Source organism: Corvus moneduloides, chromosome 2 (genome assembly GCF_009650955.1).
Source record: "Corvus moneduloides isolate bCorMon1 chromosome 2, bCorMon1.pri, whole genome shotgun sequence".
Lineage (NCBI taxonomy): Eukaryota > Metazoa > Chordata > Aves > Passeriformes > Corvidae > Corvus > Corvus moneduloides.
The window spans coordinates 13,044,407-13,059,395 of record NC_045477.1 but is presented as its reverse complement, the minus strand read 5'-3'; the positions used below and the strand labels follow the sequence as shown (position 1 = coordinate 13,059,395).

At 63.8% G+C, this 14,989-nt stretch overlaps 2 protein-coding genes across 2 annotated transcripts; both read left to right on the top strand.

The window, feature by feature from the left end:
* Positions 1-579: 579 nt before the first annotated feature.
* On the top strand, positions 580-10,838 carry LOC116436667 (maestro heat-like repeat-containing protein family member 7). Its single transcript, XM_032093948.1, is given in 17 exon segments — positions 580-1,024; positions 1,294-1,358; positions 1,469-1,618; positions 1,802-1,950; positions 2,275-2,422; positions 2,668-2,855; positions 2,945-3,082; positions 3,369-3,483; positions 3,656-3,811; positions 4,020-4,196; positions 4,330-4,485; positions 4,645-4,746; positions 5,152-5,254; positions 5,535-5,591; positions 5,896-6,067; positions 10,026-10,180; positions 10,771-10,838. Coding segments are annotated over 17 exon segments (2,214 nt in total). The 5' UTR covers positions 580-909.
* Positions 10,839-12,609: 1,771 nt separating this feature from the next.
* Positions 12,610-14,946, top strand: LOC116438465 (maestro heat-like repeat-containing protein family member 7). The gene is made up of 7 exons (XM_032097414.1): positions 12,610-12,768; positions 12,858-12,995; positions 13,282-13,396; positions 13,569-13,724; positions 13,933-14,109; positions 14,243-14,398; positions 14,558-14,946. Exons 1-7 carry the CDS (start codon positions 12,698-12,700, stop codon positions 14,705-14,707), a joined length of 963 nt encoding a protein of 320 aa, XP_031953305.1. The 5' UTR covers positions 12,610-12,697; the 3' UTR covers positions 14,708-14,946.
* Positions 14,947-14,989: the final 43 nt, after the last annotated feature.

The following is a 14,989-nucleotide window of genomic DNA, read 5'->3' as shown; positions in this document are numbered from 1 at the left end:
AGCTCGAGGGGTGGCAGGTCTGCTTCGGCAGGGACTCTGCCACACCTGCCGATTGCAGCGTTCCCCGGGGCCCAGGGGTCAGAGCAGCATTCGTGCCCTGGCCCACACGTTCCCTGTCTGCGTCACACCCCTGGGCTTAGGATGGCCACCGGCCGGGACGCGTCCCAAGGAGGCCGTGCCAGCTTCTGTGGAAGGCCCCGTGCCCTTCCCGCCGCGGCTGCGTCGGCAGCCGTGGGGGCTCCTGCTGCTGCCCCGAGCCCGCAGAGCAGGGGAGTGTTTGCTTATGGTTGGAGCCGTTGCTTAAGTTCCTGTCGGGCTGTCTTAGACACTCGGGGCAAGGGATTCCTTCCAAGCTGGGCCACTGGGGGCGGGCTGGGGGCGGCCCAGGGCAGGTGGCATTGTGTGCAAGGGCCCTTTGTGACACGGTGCAGCACGGTCACCGTGGGTGTCCCAGGGCCCTTTGTGACACGTGCTGCTGACATAGGTGCTGGCGGCGACGCGGCCACGCCACAGTGCTCGGAGCACGCGACGGGACAGGACGGGACAGAGCGGTGCCGCACAGCCCACTCGTTCCTTGCCGACCCAGAGCTTTTCCGAGGCATTACTCCTGCAGTGCCCTCGAGGCCAGACTGCAGGACTTGGTGACTCGGAGCTTTTCCGAGGCGTCTCCCTTTCCTGCGGCCGCTGCCCTCGAGGACAGACCGTGGGATTTGGTGACCTGAATCATTTACGAGGAGTCTCCTGTCATTGTGGCGGAGCCCTCTGAGACCAGAGTGCAGGACTTGCTCTCCTGTAGCCTCCCTGAGGCTTCTCTGTCGCAGGTGCCTTCAAGGCACAACTGCACGACCTGCTGACCCGCAACCTTCCCAGGCATCTCTCCTGCAAGTAGCCATACATCTACTCAGTGTCATGGAGCAGAGGCCCCTGACCGTGCCCAAGCAGGCCTTAGGGGAGGAAGAAGGCCCTGGAGCTGCCCCAGCACAGCAGCCTGCAGAGCTGGAGCAGTTCCAGCAGCCGCAGGAGGGTGAGTGGCAGGCTGGGCCCCAGGGCTGGTGCCTGCAGCCAGCTTGGCCCCATCCCATCCCATCCCATCCCATCCCATCCCATCCCATCCCATCCCATCCCATCCCATCCCATCCCATCCCCTGGGAACATGCCCATGGACAGGAGGGAAGAGGGGCCGGGGCAGACCCCCCCGCAGTGGCCGTGCCCCATGCCTCGGCCCAGGCCCGGGCTCTGTTCTCCGGCCTCTCCCGCAGCCCCTCAGCTCTGGCCGCGCTCGCTCTTTGCCAGATGCAGCCGTGGACCGGACACAAGAGCAGGGCCCCGCCCGTGGCCGCTTCCGCAGAACAGCGCAGGTACCTGCAGCCATCCCCACCCGGGCTGGGCCTGCTGTCGCTGCTCAGCCGAGCACCGCGCTGGCAGCACCCCATGGAACATCCCTCCCTTCTTTGCCCTTCTCCTGCAGATGATTTGCAAATTCATCAGGAGAATTCGGGAGGAAGAGAGCAGCGTCACGGGCACTGGGGTCAGAGCATACCCTCACATCTTCAAAACCAAGACCAGTGCTGCCCTGCTGGATATGCTTGTGGAGGAGGGCGTTTCCAGCCCAAAGCAAGTAAGCAGCCTGTGGCCAGGGCTGGAGCCCCCCAGGAATCGCTTGGCCACCCAAGCCACGCCCGCTGGTCACTTTAAGCCTTTGAGGCCATCACAGTGTGCTGGGAAGGGAAGCGCTTCTCTGCAGAAGCTGGGGACATTAGTCCCTCTGGCAGCTTTCCAACTCTCCCTGTGCCTTCTCCAGGTGCCCGCCGTGGTGAGGTACATCCACCAGTGGCTCCTGTCCAATGAGTATCCTGAGTACAGACTGTCCAGGACCCTTCTGGATCTGACTGAGGCCTACCCCACTGATGTGGTGATGACTATCCTGCGTGTGGCCCCATCATGTGACAGGTATGGGGCCCACCTGCCCAGAGGGCCCAGGGCTCACCAGCCCATCGCCCTGTGGAGCCCGTCCCAAGGTGTCTGACAAACGCAGAGTTCCAGGGCCCTCTGGCTCCTCCGTTTCCCAGCCCTGGCATGTCAGCCCCCAAGCCTGCTGCCATGCTCCCTCCCTGCCCCTCAGGGGCCCGTCCCCACAGCGGTGGGCTGCCTGGGTGCTGCCTGTGAGGGGCACTGGGCAGAGGCAGGGCTGGCAGCCAGCTCAGGTCCCCGCTGCTGCCCAGGCCACGGTGCTGTGGCCGAGATCCCCCCTGAGACGGAGCTCTGACCCCACAGAGCTGCCACGGCCATGTGGAAGACGCTCATGTGCTCAGTCAGGACTTCAAAGACAGTCATGCCGCTACTCCTCGATGTGCTGGAGAGCTGGCCAGAGCACAGCACGCGCACCTCCGACGGGGACGACACAGACGTCTTTGCCCTGGCTGTGAGTTTCTGGAACCGGCCCTTGCTCGCCCCCGGGTCGCCGCTCCAGCAGTTCTCCATCCTCCTTCCCCCACTGCATCTGCCTGCCTCAGGCGCTGGGCTGAAACTGGGGCTAGGGGCAGGTTCAGGGGCACCAGGCCCGGTGCTCCCCCCGCGTCTCCCCTGGCCTCTCCCTCCCACGCTCGGGCCCTGCCACATGGACACCTCGGCAGTGAGCGCTGTCTCGGCGTGGTCTGTCCTCTGCAGGCAACTCTGGTGATGTGGAAGATCCTCCAGGTGCCCTGTGTGCCACACGTAGTGACAGTCTATTTGCCCCGCCTCTTTGTGCATCTGCTCTTCCAAGTGTTCTTCAGCACAGTGGAGATGCCAGAGAAGGTCGAGAACTTGTGGAGAGCATGCCAGGAGCAACATGGCCTTGCCACTGACCCCAACAGGTGCTCCATGCCAGTCCTCCTGTCCCACCCATGTCCCCAGGGCAGGAGCCAGTGCCCCCAGCGTGACCTGGGCTTTGCTCTGCACACAGGTTTGCAGTGCAGACCCTGAAGGACCTGCTCTGCCGACTCTACTATGAGGACGTGGTGGTGGCCGTGGAACACAAGCGTGGCTGGGACACGCTGCTGAGTGCTGACACCCACCACCACGCAGTGGGTCTGCTGGCCAGGTGAGGCCCCCTCCTCCCCAGCTGCCCTCGGCATCTGTGCCCTGTGTCCCGGGTGCCCCACACAGTCCCCGTGGTCATGGGTCAGAGGGCCTTGTCACCGAGGGACGGCCGGCCGGCCAAGGACACTGGAAAAGGCCGGGAGAGGAGGGTCCCCAAGAGCAGCCGCCTCCCAAAAGACCCAGGTCCCCTTGCAGGGTGGCGGGGAAAGACCAGACCTATGTGAGTCTGTCCTGGCAGAGGTTTGCCCCCCCGGCTCACGGTCTTGCTTCCTTTCTCCTCCTGCCAGGGAGATGTCCCGGGCCTCCAAACTCGTGCGTTTCCGGATCGTTTGCCACCTGTTCAGGCTGCTCAGCGGGGAGGAGCCACGCCGGGATCTGCCTGCCCTGGCGTTCCTTGTGGAGGTGAGCCCCATGGCCAGCGCAGCCTCGCGGAGCTGCCTGCCAGCTCTCTGCCCTCTCGTAGCCGCAGCTGCCCGGGACGGTGCCCGCGCCCTGTGCTGCTGCCTGGGCCCAGCGCTGCACGCTCGCGGGCTCGTGCCGGCCGGCTCTCCCGTCACTCCCCTGTGCCTTTCAGGTCCTCTCAGATCCCCCTTTCCAGCGTTGGCTGGACTGGAGTAGATGCGGTGACAGCGTCCTGGAGATCATGTCCAAGAACCTGCGGAGCGAGTGCAGGGAGAGGCGTCGCCTGGCGCTCAGAGGCCTTGTGGTGCTCAGCAAGCATCCCTCGATGGTGAGAAGGGGGCAGCGGCTGAAGCTGCGCTGGCAGCGTGGGGCTGGGGAACGCAGTCGCTTGGGCTTGGCTGGGCTTCGGGCACTGAGGCAGCTGCTCCCAGCTCTCCTGCCTCCCGGTTCAGCTGCCCGAGTGCTTCGGGACAGGCCTTTGGCCTCTGGGCCCTGCAGCAGCAGGGTGCGGTTGCACAGCCTTGTGTTCCGCACAGACCAAAGGAATGTGGAGCCTGACCGAAAGCCTCGTGGAGCTCCTGCAGGAAGACGACAGCGACGTGGTTGGGATGACCGTCGCCGTCCTCAGCTACTTGTTCCTGTACAGTGGTGCCCCGATACCCAGCCCCATCGCCCTGCAGCTGGCTGAGGCCCTCCTGCCACTCTTTGACAACGTAAGGCTCCGTGCCCCCAGCCACGGCCACTGGCTGCTGCCCGGACACTTTGTGCCCTGTGCATTTTCAGGCCCGTGCCCAGGTGGGCCTGGAGCGGCCGATGCGGAGGTCTGTCTTTCTTCCTTTCATACAGGATGATAGCCAGGTGCGGCTGCGCTCCATGTTCGTCTTCCAAGAGATGATGGCTTTATTAACGGCAAAGGGAAAAAAGGCCCTGAAGTCACACGTGCGCCAGAGCCTGCTCCCACTCTCCTTCCACTGCCATGACGAGGACTGGCACGTGGCCAATGTGAGGACTCCTGGGCTGCCGGGGTTCCCCTGGGAGGGGGCTCGGCCGCCTCCTGCCCTGGCGCCGCATGGGCTGCAGCATCCTCCTGGCCTCAGCACAAGGACACGGGTCCTGTACCCTGGGCTGTGGTGCCATCTCCCGCTCTCTGCTGCTCTCCAGGCCTCCCGGGAAACTCTGCGTTGTGCGGCCAGCTTCCTGAAAAGGAGAGATCTCGAACGCATGCTGGACGTGGATCAGACATGGAGGTTCGGCGAGGGCCTGGTAAGGACGGCCTGGAAGCCCAAGTCGCAGCCTGGAGAAGCCCCCTGACTGCGGTGCTCCGTGTGTGGGGCTGGCAGCTGTGCCCCCCGCCCAGTGCTGCAGCCAGGGGCTCCAGCCTGCGCCCCACACGCTGCTCCCATCCCTGGGCCGCACGGGCTCGTCTCCAGGCTCCTGTGGCCCCGAGCCGGGTGCCCACGGAGCCCCGGCCCCGCTGGGCTGTGGGGCGGGGGGGCACCGCGGCTCCCCGGGCAGCGCCCGGCCCTCGGCCCCCTCCAGAGCCCGGCGCCAGCAGCGCTGGCCGGGCCTCAGCGCTGTGCGGGCAGGGGAGGCCAGGGCGGGCCGCAGGCAGCGCCCGGCCAAGGGGCTGAGCCCGCGCCAACCCTTCCCTCCTGGCGCTCTCTCCAGCTGGCAGAGGACAGGAGCCGAGCGGCCGAGCACTCGCGGCGGGCCCTGCCGTACCTGCGGAGCCCACAGGAGTCCCTGCGACAGGCGGCCATCAGGTTCATTGGTGAGCCACGAGCCCGGGGCCCCTCCCCTCCCCGCCCCGCCGCAGCGCGGCCCCAGCCCCGGCTGCTGCCCCGGCAGCGGGATCCGGGCCAGGGGCCGTGGAGCCCCGCCTGCCCTCGGGGCTGCCACCGCCCTCTCGCAGCCGTGCCCTCGGGCGTCGGGATGCGGCGAGGGCCCGGGCTGAGCCCTGCCGGGGCGAGGAGAACGTGCGGCCGCAGGGCTGGCAGCGCCGCTGAGAGGGAGCTGTGCCGCTGGGGCCGTGACAGGCTCTGTGTTCCCAGGCATCGCCGGGCGGCACCTGAGGGGCCAGCAGGAAGAGCTCCAGCTCGTCTGCGAGGGTGAGTGAGTGCAGCCGGCTGTCAGCAGGGGCTGGCGGGGGGAGCTGCAATCCCTGCCCCGGCTGCGGAGGGCTCTGCTCCCTGCGCGGACGAGCGGCGGCGTGGGCAGAGCACAGAGAGGTTTCAGGGGCGCGTGCGGGATTTGTGGCCAGCACCTTCGGATGTCCAGGGGCCTTCGATCCCGTTGGTCCCTGCTCCCTCTTGGCCATGGCCAGAGCAGGCTGGGATGGCCCTGGCAGGGGGGGTCTCCTCGGGTCCCCGCAGATGCGGAGTCTGACCGTGCCTCTGTTCCTCTCTCTTGCAGCCCTTGAAGACGCGTCCCGTGACATCAGCCCTGCCGTTTCCAGCCTGGCGCGTCAAACAGCCTACGTCCTGCGGGCCCTGGAGAGAGCTCCGCGCTCCATCTTCCAGGTGCTGCGAGATGGACTCCGCAGGGCATGCAGGACACGGCCTCGTCTGTCGGGCCGTGGCTAGCTGCAGTGCTGCAGCTCTGCAGCGACCTGATCTGGGAGGCTCTCTCTGCTGGGGCCACCTGAGCCAGCGGGCGTTTTTCTTTCAGATGGTTCTTTTCTTCTTTTGGTTTTTCCTTTATATGTAAATATAGAATGTGTTTGTCTGAGATTAAAAATAGTTCATGCCTCAACCATCGATATAAAGTTTTTTCTCATTATGAAGAAGCTACAACCAAAGATGCCTCCCTGAATGGTGGGACTTTGAACTGAAAGTCAAACTGCTGATTAGATAAATTGAGTTTGGGGTGGGGGGAGAGCGCAGCTCACAGAAGCCAGGTTTACACAGACCACCCCAACCAATCGAGGCGGGGGGAGGGGGAGGGAGGAGGTTTCAGGTTCACGGAGTAACCTCTGGTCAGAGGCACTGAACAGCCATCCTCCATTACATAAACCGGCCCGGCTGTGGAACTCCCAACCCCACAGGCCACAGCCACGGCACTTTCACGTGAGAGGCTTTGCAGCACAGGACTGCGCGTGATGCAACAGATCCAGAGTCGGCAGTGAGAGACTGCCCCCCTCCCCCAGGGGGACATGCCTGGACATTGCTACCTGGCTCGAGGGTATATAAACCCATCCGATTCTGTGCTTTCTGGGGGGACCTTCACCACCAAGAACACCAGCTGGAGAGGATCAGCGGAACATGGTGGGGATCCACGGAGTGGTGATATTTTCCTTATTCTGTCCCTGTCACTCTTTCTGTCCCCCGCCAACTATTTTCTACTTCTTTCTTTCTCTAATATTTACCATCAAATAAAACTCATACCATTGTCACTGGCATATGGTCTCGTTTGCACCTTAATTTGGGCAGAGGCATTTCTAAGAACCTTAAAAAGGAATTGTAGCAGTGTTCTAATACACAGACTCCCCGGAGCTTTCTTCTGGTGCCCAGTGTCCGCAGGGCAGAGGGGAAGAGGGGAAAAAGGGTGCTTGTGCTCAGCAAGTTGCCTGGGCGTGCAGTGTGGAAGGGGAAATGGCCAGAAGCCCCCTGGCCTTTGGTGGTTCTGCTGAAGCCTTAACGCTGCCGACAGAGCGGCTGGGCAGGGGCCGGAGCTGCGGGGACGGCTGCGAGACGGGTGCCTGGAGATGGCCGCAACTCCTGTCCCAGGCAGGAACCGCCGTCTGTGTCCTCCTGCCCGTGCGTTGCTGGCTGGACTGCTGAGGGCTCCGAGGTGCCTCTCGATCCGGCCCCTCTGGAGCTCCGTTGGGGCTGCGGCGCTGCCGGGCCGGGCTGGGGGAGAGCCTGAGGGGCCGGGCTGGTGGGAAGGCCTGAGGAACCGGGTGTCAAAGGCCATAAGCAGCCCCCAGGCAGCCGCCTCGTTCCTGCCACCCGGCTGTTCCGGCACTTCCCCGATGCGTCTGTCTCCCAGGCCTGCGGCAGAACAGAAGCCCTCGAGGCCGGGCCTCAGCAGGAGGTGGGGAACACCCCAAGGTGCCCAGGCTGGGCCGGCTGGGGACAAGGAGGGCAGGGGGGCCATGCCGGGGCACGGCCACTGGCCGCTGCCAATAAGGGGCAGCGGGCAGAGGCAGGGCTGGCGGCCAGCCCGGGCCCCCGCGGCTGCCCAGGCCACGGTGCTGTGACCGAGGCCCCCCTGACACAGAGCTCGGGGCCCGCACAGCTGCTGCCTCCACGGGGAGGCCGGCGATGTCTCCTCGAGCAGGGCTGCCGAGTCGCTGCTGCCAAAGCGGCTCTGGACGCCGCAGAAACAGCACCAGAGCGTGCACAGGAACAGCAGCAGCCCGAACGCCTGCTCAACAAAGCATCCGCACCAGCCGGGATGCCAAACGGGGGGATACTGTGGGCACAACTGCACGTGGCTGGGCAAAAGGCTCCAGCAGAATTGGCCACAATGGCTTTCTCTTGCCTTGCCAGCCTCACAGCGACGCTCGGCAGCTTCGGCTGCAGCCCGTGCCCTTGACTGACTTCAGTGGCCGTGCTTGAGGGTGTTGTAAACGAGGCTGAGACTTTTTGGAAAGAAAAGCCAACTCCTTTATTTATTAACAACTGAGAGCGGGAACCCAGGATAAGCCCAGGCTCCGTGAGACAAGCCAGAGTAAACCAACACTCAAAAAGGACAGTGCGACCCACTGGGTGCTCCCTCGGACCCCAAGTTCCGCAGGAGGACCCCCGGATAAAGTCCCAGGTCCGTTCTTATACCCTCTGTCCATTCACAATAGGTGGATTTGGGATCCTTCTTCTGATTGGCTCACTTCCAGGGCTTCTATTGGTCTTTATCAACATGCACTTTTGTCCACTCATTTCCCGAGGGCGTTGAATGATTGGATAATCCTTTATCCAGTAGCGGTCCAAGATGTTGACATCACCTGCATGAGGTGATTTTCTAGTCCATCACGTCATCACGTCCCCAATTGCGTCTCCACCTGGTGCTCACACTCTGATATTACACCTGGGCAGTCTTGCAATATCCTCAGTTAACATGCTCGTTTGTTCAACTATCAACTCCCCTCTTTTATATCTCATCCAAACAGTAACAATCAACACCCAGAAACCGATTCATTTATTCCAAGGGCAGACTCGCCTTCCGCAGACAGGCGTCCCAAGGCAGCCGCATTGGTGCCATCGTGAGAGAGAGACTCTGATGGGACACAAGCCCTGTGCTGCAGCTGCTGTCCCTCTCCTCCATGCAGGCCCCTTAAGGACACATGCATGAGCTTCCAAAGCAAGCTTGGACTTGCTTGGAGCAATGGAAGAAGCAGCCGGCACTGAAGAAAAGCAGGGAGCGGTGGCAGACGTCCAGGGGGGGCGGGAAGCGCTTTGGTGTCTGCTGAGGAGACGGCCCAGTTCCCAAGCTCAGGCTTTGCTGCTAGAGGACCCTGCTTTGCTCTTGCTGGAGCTGGAGGCCATTCCCTACCAATGCATGGCCACTTGATCCATTGTTCCTGGATCAAGTCTGCTGGACCTGTGGCAACAAGTGTGTCCTGTGTCCCTGTGACAGCGGAAAAGGGCAGGACATGTCTGCTTCCAGCACCTGTCTTGGCTGCTCCTTCAGGGTGCTGGCACCATCATCAGAGATACCCAACGGCGTCTCCTCCCCGAGCTATCCCTATCCTCTGCGCTTCCCCAGGTGTCTCCCTTGACGTTCCCTGGGGAACCTCCCTGCTTGTGGCCATCCATTGCCGTGCTCAACAAGGACGCAATTGTGTTTGGACGTGAGCTGCCACAGCCAGACATGCAGCAAGTGGAGCGTAGACTATCAGAGGCTGGGCCGATTCCTTTTTTTCCAGAATGCAAGAAAGACAGAAAGGCACAAGGAAACGTCACAGTGTCTCTCTAGAATCTCTTTGTCCTGTGAAACTCATCAGCTGAAGCTCTTCTGGTGCTCCTGCTAATCTCCTCCATGAAAACATTCATTCCAGGAAGGAGCAATGTCGGGGTCTCCTCCCCCCGCCATGTAGCCCTGGGAGAGGGGCCCTGAGGGGACAGGCACGGGGTTTCCCTGCCCCTGGTCAGCCTCGTTCCCCGTCGGTTGTTTTGCGTTTCCCTGCGCGGGCAAGGACCCTCGGGTCCCGTGATTGTAAGAGTTCCTCGGCAGAGCTCCGGCCACGCGGCTGGAGAAATAACCATCTCTGAAACATCTACCAAGAATCTGTCCATATATATTTCTTTTCCACGGGACTCCCGGTTTGATATGTCGTGTTACAGTATCCCCGCTGTAACAGAGCAACATCTCCTGTCACATTGCCCCCAGTCGCTCCAGCTGCTCCTGCCAACAGCCCCCTGCAGGAAGGAGCACAGACCCCAGTGCGCGTTGGCTTTGGCTGCCCATGGGCAGAGAAGCCCCCCGGGGCACAGGTCTCTGGGGCAGGAGACGGGCGCCAGTGCTGCCAGAGCTCGAGGGGTGGCAGGTCTGCTTCGGCAGGGACTCTGCCACACCTGCCGATTGCAGCGTTCCCCGGGGCCCAGGGGTCAGAGCAGCATTCGTGCCCTGGCCCACACGTTCCCTGTCTGCGTCACACCCCTGGGCTTAGGATGGCCACCGGCCGGGACGCGTCCCAAGGAGGCCGTGCCAGCTTCTGTGGAAGGCCCCGTGCCCTTCCGCCGCGGCTGCGTCGGCAGCCGTGGGGGCTCCTGCTGCTGCCCCGAGCCCGCAGAGCAGGGGAGTGTTTGCTTATGGTTGGAGCCGTTGCTTAAGTTCCTGTCGGGCTGTCTTAGACACTCGGGGCAAGGGATTCCTTCCAAGCTGGGCCACTGGGGGCGGGCTGGGGGCGGCCCAGGGCAGGTGGCATTGTGTGCAAGGGCCCTTTGTGACACGGTGCAGCACGGTCACCGTGGGTGTCCCAGGGCCCTTTGTGACACGTGCTGCTGACATAGGTGCTGGCGGTGACGCGGCCACGCCACAGTGCTCGGAGCACGCGACGGGACAGGACGGGACAGAGCGGTGCCGCACAGCCCACTCGTTCCTTGCCGACCCAGAGCTTTTCCGAGGCATTACTCCTGCAGTGCCCTCGAGGCCAGACTGCAGGACTTGGTGACTCGGAGCTTTTCCGAGGCGTCTCCCTTTCCTGCGGCCGCTGCCCTCGAGGACAGACCGTGGGATTTGGTGACCTGAATCATTTACGAGGAGTCTCCTGTCATTGTGGCGGAGCCCTCTGAGACCAGAGTGCAGGACTTGCCCTCCTGTAGCCTCCCTGAGGCTTCTCTGTCGCAGGTGCCTTCAAGGCACAACTGCACGACCTGCTGACCCGCAACCTTCCCAGGCATCTCTCCTGCAAGTAGCCATACATCTACTCAGTGTCATGGAGCAGAGGCCCCTGACCGTGCCCAAGCAGGCCTTAGGGGAGGAAGAAGGCCCTGGAGCTGCCCCAGCACAGCAGCCTGCAGAGCTGGAGCAGTTCCAGCAGCCGCAGGAGGGTGAGTGGCAGGCTGGGCCCCAGGGCTGGTGCCTGCAGCCAGCTAGGCCCCATCCCATCCCATCCCATCCCATCCCATCCCATCCCCTGGGAATATGCCCATGGACAGGAGGGAAGAGGGGCCGGGGCAGACCCCCCCGCAGCGGCCGTGCCCCATGCCTCGGCCCAGGCCCGGGCTCTGTTCTCCGGCCTCTCCCGCAGCCCCTCAGCTCTGGCCGCGCTCGCTCTTTGCCAGATGCAGCCGTGGACCGGACACAAGAGCAGGGCCCCGCCCGTGGCCGCTTCCGCAGATCAGCGCAGGTACCTGCAGCCATCCCCACCCGGGCTGGGCCTGCTGTCGCTGCTCAGCCGAGCACCGCGCTGGCAGCACCCCATGGAACATCCCTCCCTTCTTTGCCCTTCTCCTGCAGATGATTTGCAAATTCATCAGGAGAATTCGGGAGGAAGAGAGCAGCGTCACGGGCACTGGGGTCAGAGCATACCTCACATCTTCAAAACAAGACCAGTGCTGCCCTGCTGGATATGCTTGTGGAGGAGGGCGTTTCCAGCCCAAAGCAAGTAAGCAGCCTGTGGCCAGGGCTGGAGCCCCCCAGGAATCGCTTGGCCACCCAAGCCACGCCCGCTGGTCACTTTAAGCCTTTGAGGCCATCACAGTGTGGCTGGGAAGGGAAGCGCTTCTCTGCAGAAGCTGGGGGACATTAGTCCCTCTGGCAGCTTTCCAAGCTCTCCCTGTGCCTTCTCCAGGTGCCCGCCGTGGTGAGGTACATCCACCAGTGGCTCCTGTCCAATGAGTATCCTGAGTACAGACTGTCCAGGACCCTTCTGGATCTGGACTGAGGCCTACCCCCTGATGTGGTGATGACTATCCTGCGTGTGGCCCATCATGTGACAGGTATGGGGCCCACCTGCCCAGAGGGCCCAGGGCTCACCACCCATCGCCCTGTGGAGCCCGTCCCAAGGTGTCTGACAAAACGCAGAGTTCCAGGGCCCTCTGGCTCCTCCGTTTCCCAGCCTGGCATGTCAGCCCCCAAGCCTGCTGCCATGCTCCCTCCCTGCCCCTCAGGGGCCCGTCCCCACAGCGGTGGGCTGCCTGGGTGCTGCCTGTGAGGGGCACTGGGCAGAGGCAGGGCTGCAGCCAGCTCAGGTCCCCGCTGCTGCCCGGGCCACGGTGCTATGGCCGAGAATCCCCCCTGAGACGGAGCTCTGACCCCACAGAGCTGCCACGGCCATGTGGAAGACGCTCATGTGCTCAGTCAGGACTTCAAAGACAGTCATGCCGCTACTCCTCGATGTGCTGGAGAGCTGGCCAGAGCACAGCACGCGCACCTCCGACGGTGGACGACACAGACGTCTTTTGCCCTGGCTGTGAGTTTCTGGAACCGGCCTTGCTCGCCCCCGGGTCGCCGCTCCAGCAGTTCTCCATCCTCCTTCCCCCACTGCATCTGCCTGCCTCAGGCGCTGGGCTGAAACTGGGGCTAGGGGCAGGTCAGGGCACAGGCCCGGTGCTCCCCCGCGTCTCCCTGGCCTCTCCCTCCCACGCTCGGGCCACTGCCACATGGACACCTCGGCAGTGAGCGCTGTCCTCGGCGTGGTCTGTCCCTCTGCAGGCAACTCTGGTGATGTGGAAGGATCCTCCAGGTGCCCTGTGTGCCACACGTAGTGACAGTCTATTTGCCCCGCCTCTTTGTGCATCTGCTCTTCCAAGTGTTCTTCAGCACAGTGGAGATGCCAGAGAAGGTCGAGAACTTGTGGAGAGCATGCCAGGAGCAACATGGCCTTGCCACCGACCCCAACAGGTGCTCCATGCCAGTCCTCCTGTCCCACCCATGTCCCCAGGGCAGGAGCCAGTACCCCCAGCGTGACCTGGGCTTTGCTCTGCACACAGGTTTGCAGTGCAGACCCTGAAGGACCTGCTCTGCCGACTCTACTATGAGGACGTGGTGGTGGCCGTGGAACACAAGCGTGGCTGGGACACGCTGCTGAGTGCTGACACCCACCACCACGCAGTGGGTCTGCTGGCCAGGTGAGGCCCCCTCCTCCCCAGCTGCCCTCGGCATCTGTGCCCTGTGTCCCGGGTGCCCCACACAGTCCCCGTGGTCATGGGTCAGAGGGCCTTGTCACCGAGGGACGGCCGGCCGGCCAAGGACACTGGAAAAGGCCGGGAGAGGAGGGTCCCCAAGAGCAGCCGCCTCCCAAAAGACCCAGGTCCCCTTGCAGGGTGGCGGGGAAAGACCAGACCTATGTGAGTCTGTCCTGGCAGAGGTTTGCCCCCCCGGCTCACGGTCTTGCTTCCTTTCTCCTCCTGCCAGGGAGATGTCCCGGGCCTCCAAACTCGTGCGTTTCCGGATCGTTTGCCACCTGTTCAGGCTGCTCAGCGGGGAGGAGCCACGCCGGGATCTGCCTGCCCTGGCGTTCCTTGTGGAGGTGAGCCCCATGGCCAGCGCAGCCTCGCGGAGCTGCCTGCCAGCTCTCTGCCCTCTCGTAGCCGCAGCTGCCCGGGACGGTGCCCGCGCCCTGTGCTGCTGCCTGGGCCCAGCGCTGCACGCTCGCGGGCTCGTGCCGGCCGGCTCTCCCGTCACTCCCCTGTGCCTTTCAGGTCCTCTCAGATCCCCCTTTCCAGCGTTGGCTGGACTGGAGTAGATGCGGTGACAGCGTCCTGGAGATCATGTCCAAGAACCTGCGGAGCGAGTGCAGGGAGAGGCGTCGCCTGGCGCTCAGAGGCCTTGTGGTGCTCAGCAAGCATCCCTCGATGGTGAGAAGGGGGCAGCGGCTGAAGCTGCGCTGGCAGCGTGGGGCTGGGGAACGCAGTCGCTTGGGCTTGGCTGGGCTTCGGGCACTGAGGCAGCTGCTCCCAGCTCTCCTGCCTCCCGGTTCAGCTGCCCGAGTGCTTCGGGACAGGCCTTTGGCCTCTGGGCCCTGCAGCAGCAGGGTGCGGTTGCACAGCCTTGTGTTCCGCACAGACCAAAGGAATGTGGAGCCTGACCGAAAGCCTCGTGGAGCTCCTGCAGGAAGACGACAGCGACGTGGTTGGGATGACCGTCGCCGTCCTCAGCTACTTGTTCCTGTACAGTGGTGCCCCGATACCCAGCCCCATCGCCCTGCAGCTGGCTGAGGCCCTCCTGCCACTCTTTGACAACGTAAGGCTCCGTGCCCCCAGCCACGGCCACTGGCTGCTGCCCGGACACTTTGTGCCCTGTGCATTTTCAGGCCCGTGCCCAGGTGGGCCTGGAGCGGCCGATGCGGAGGTCTGTCTTTCTTCCTTTCATACAGGATGATAGCCAGGTGCGGCTGCGCTCCATGTTCGTCTTCCAAGAGATGATGGCTTTATTAACGGCAAAGGGAAAAAAGGCCCTGAAGTCACACGTGCGCCAGAGCCTGCTCCCACTCTCCTTCCACTGCCATGACGAGGACTGGCACGTGGCCAATGTGAGGACTCCTGGGCTGCCGGGGTTCCCCTGGGAGGGGGCTCGGCCGCCTCCTGCCCTGGCGCCGCATGGGCTGCAGCATCCTCCTGGCCTCAGCACAAGGACACGGGTCCTGTACCCTGGGCTGTGGTGCCATCTCCCGCTCTCTGCTGCTCTCCAGGCCTCCCGGGAAACGCTGCGTTGTGCGGCCAGCTTCCTGAAAAGGAGAGATCTCGAACGCATGCTGGACGTGGATCAGACATGGAGGTTCGGCGAGGGCCTGGTAAGGACGGCCTGGAAGCCCAAGTCGCAGCCTGGAGAAGCCCCCTGACTGCGGTGCTCCGTGTGTGGGGCTGGCAGCTGTGCCCCCCGCCCAGTGCTGCAGCCAGGGGCTCCAGCCTGCGCCCCACACGCTGCTCCCATCCCTGGGCCGCACGGGCTCGTCTCCAGGCTCCTGTGGCCCCGAGCCGGGTGCCCACGGAGCCCCGGCCCCGCTGGGCTGTGGGGCGGGGGGGCACCGCGGCTCCCCGGGCAGCGCCCGGCCCTCGGCCCCCTCCAGAGCCCGGCGCCAGCAGCGCTGGCCGGGCCTCAGCGCTGTGCGGGCAGGGAGGCC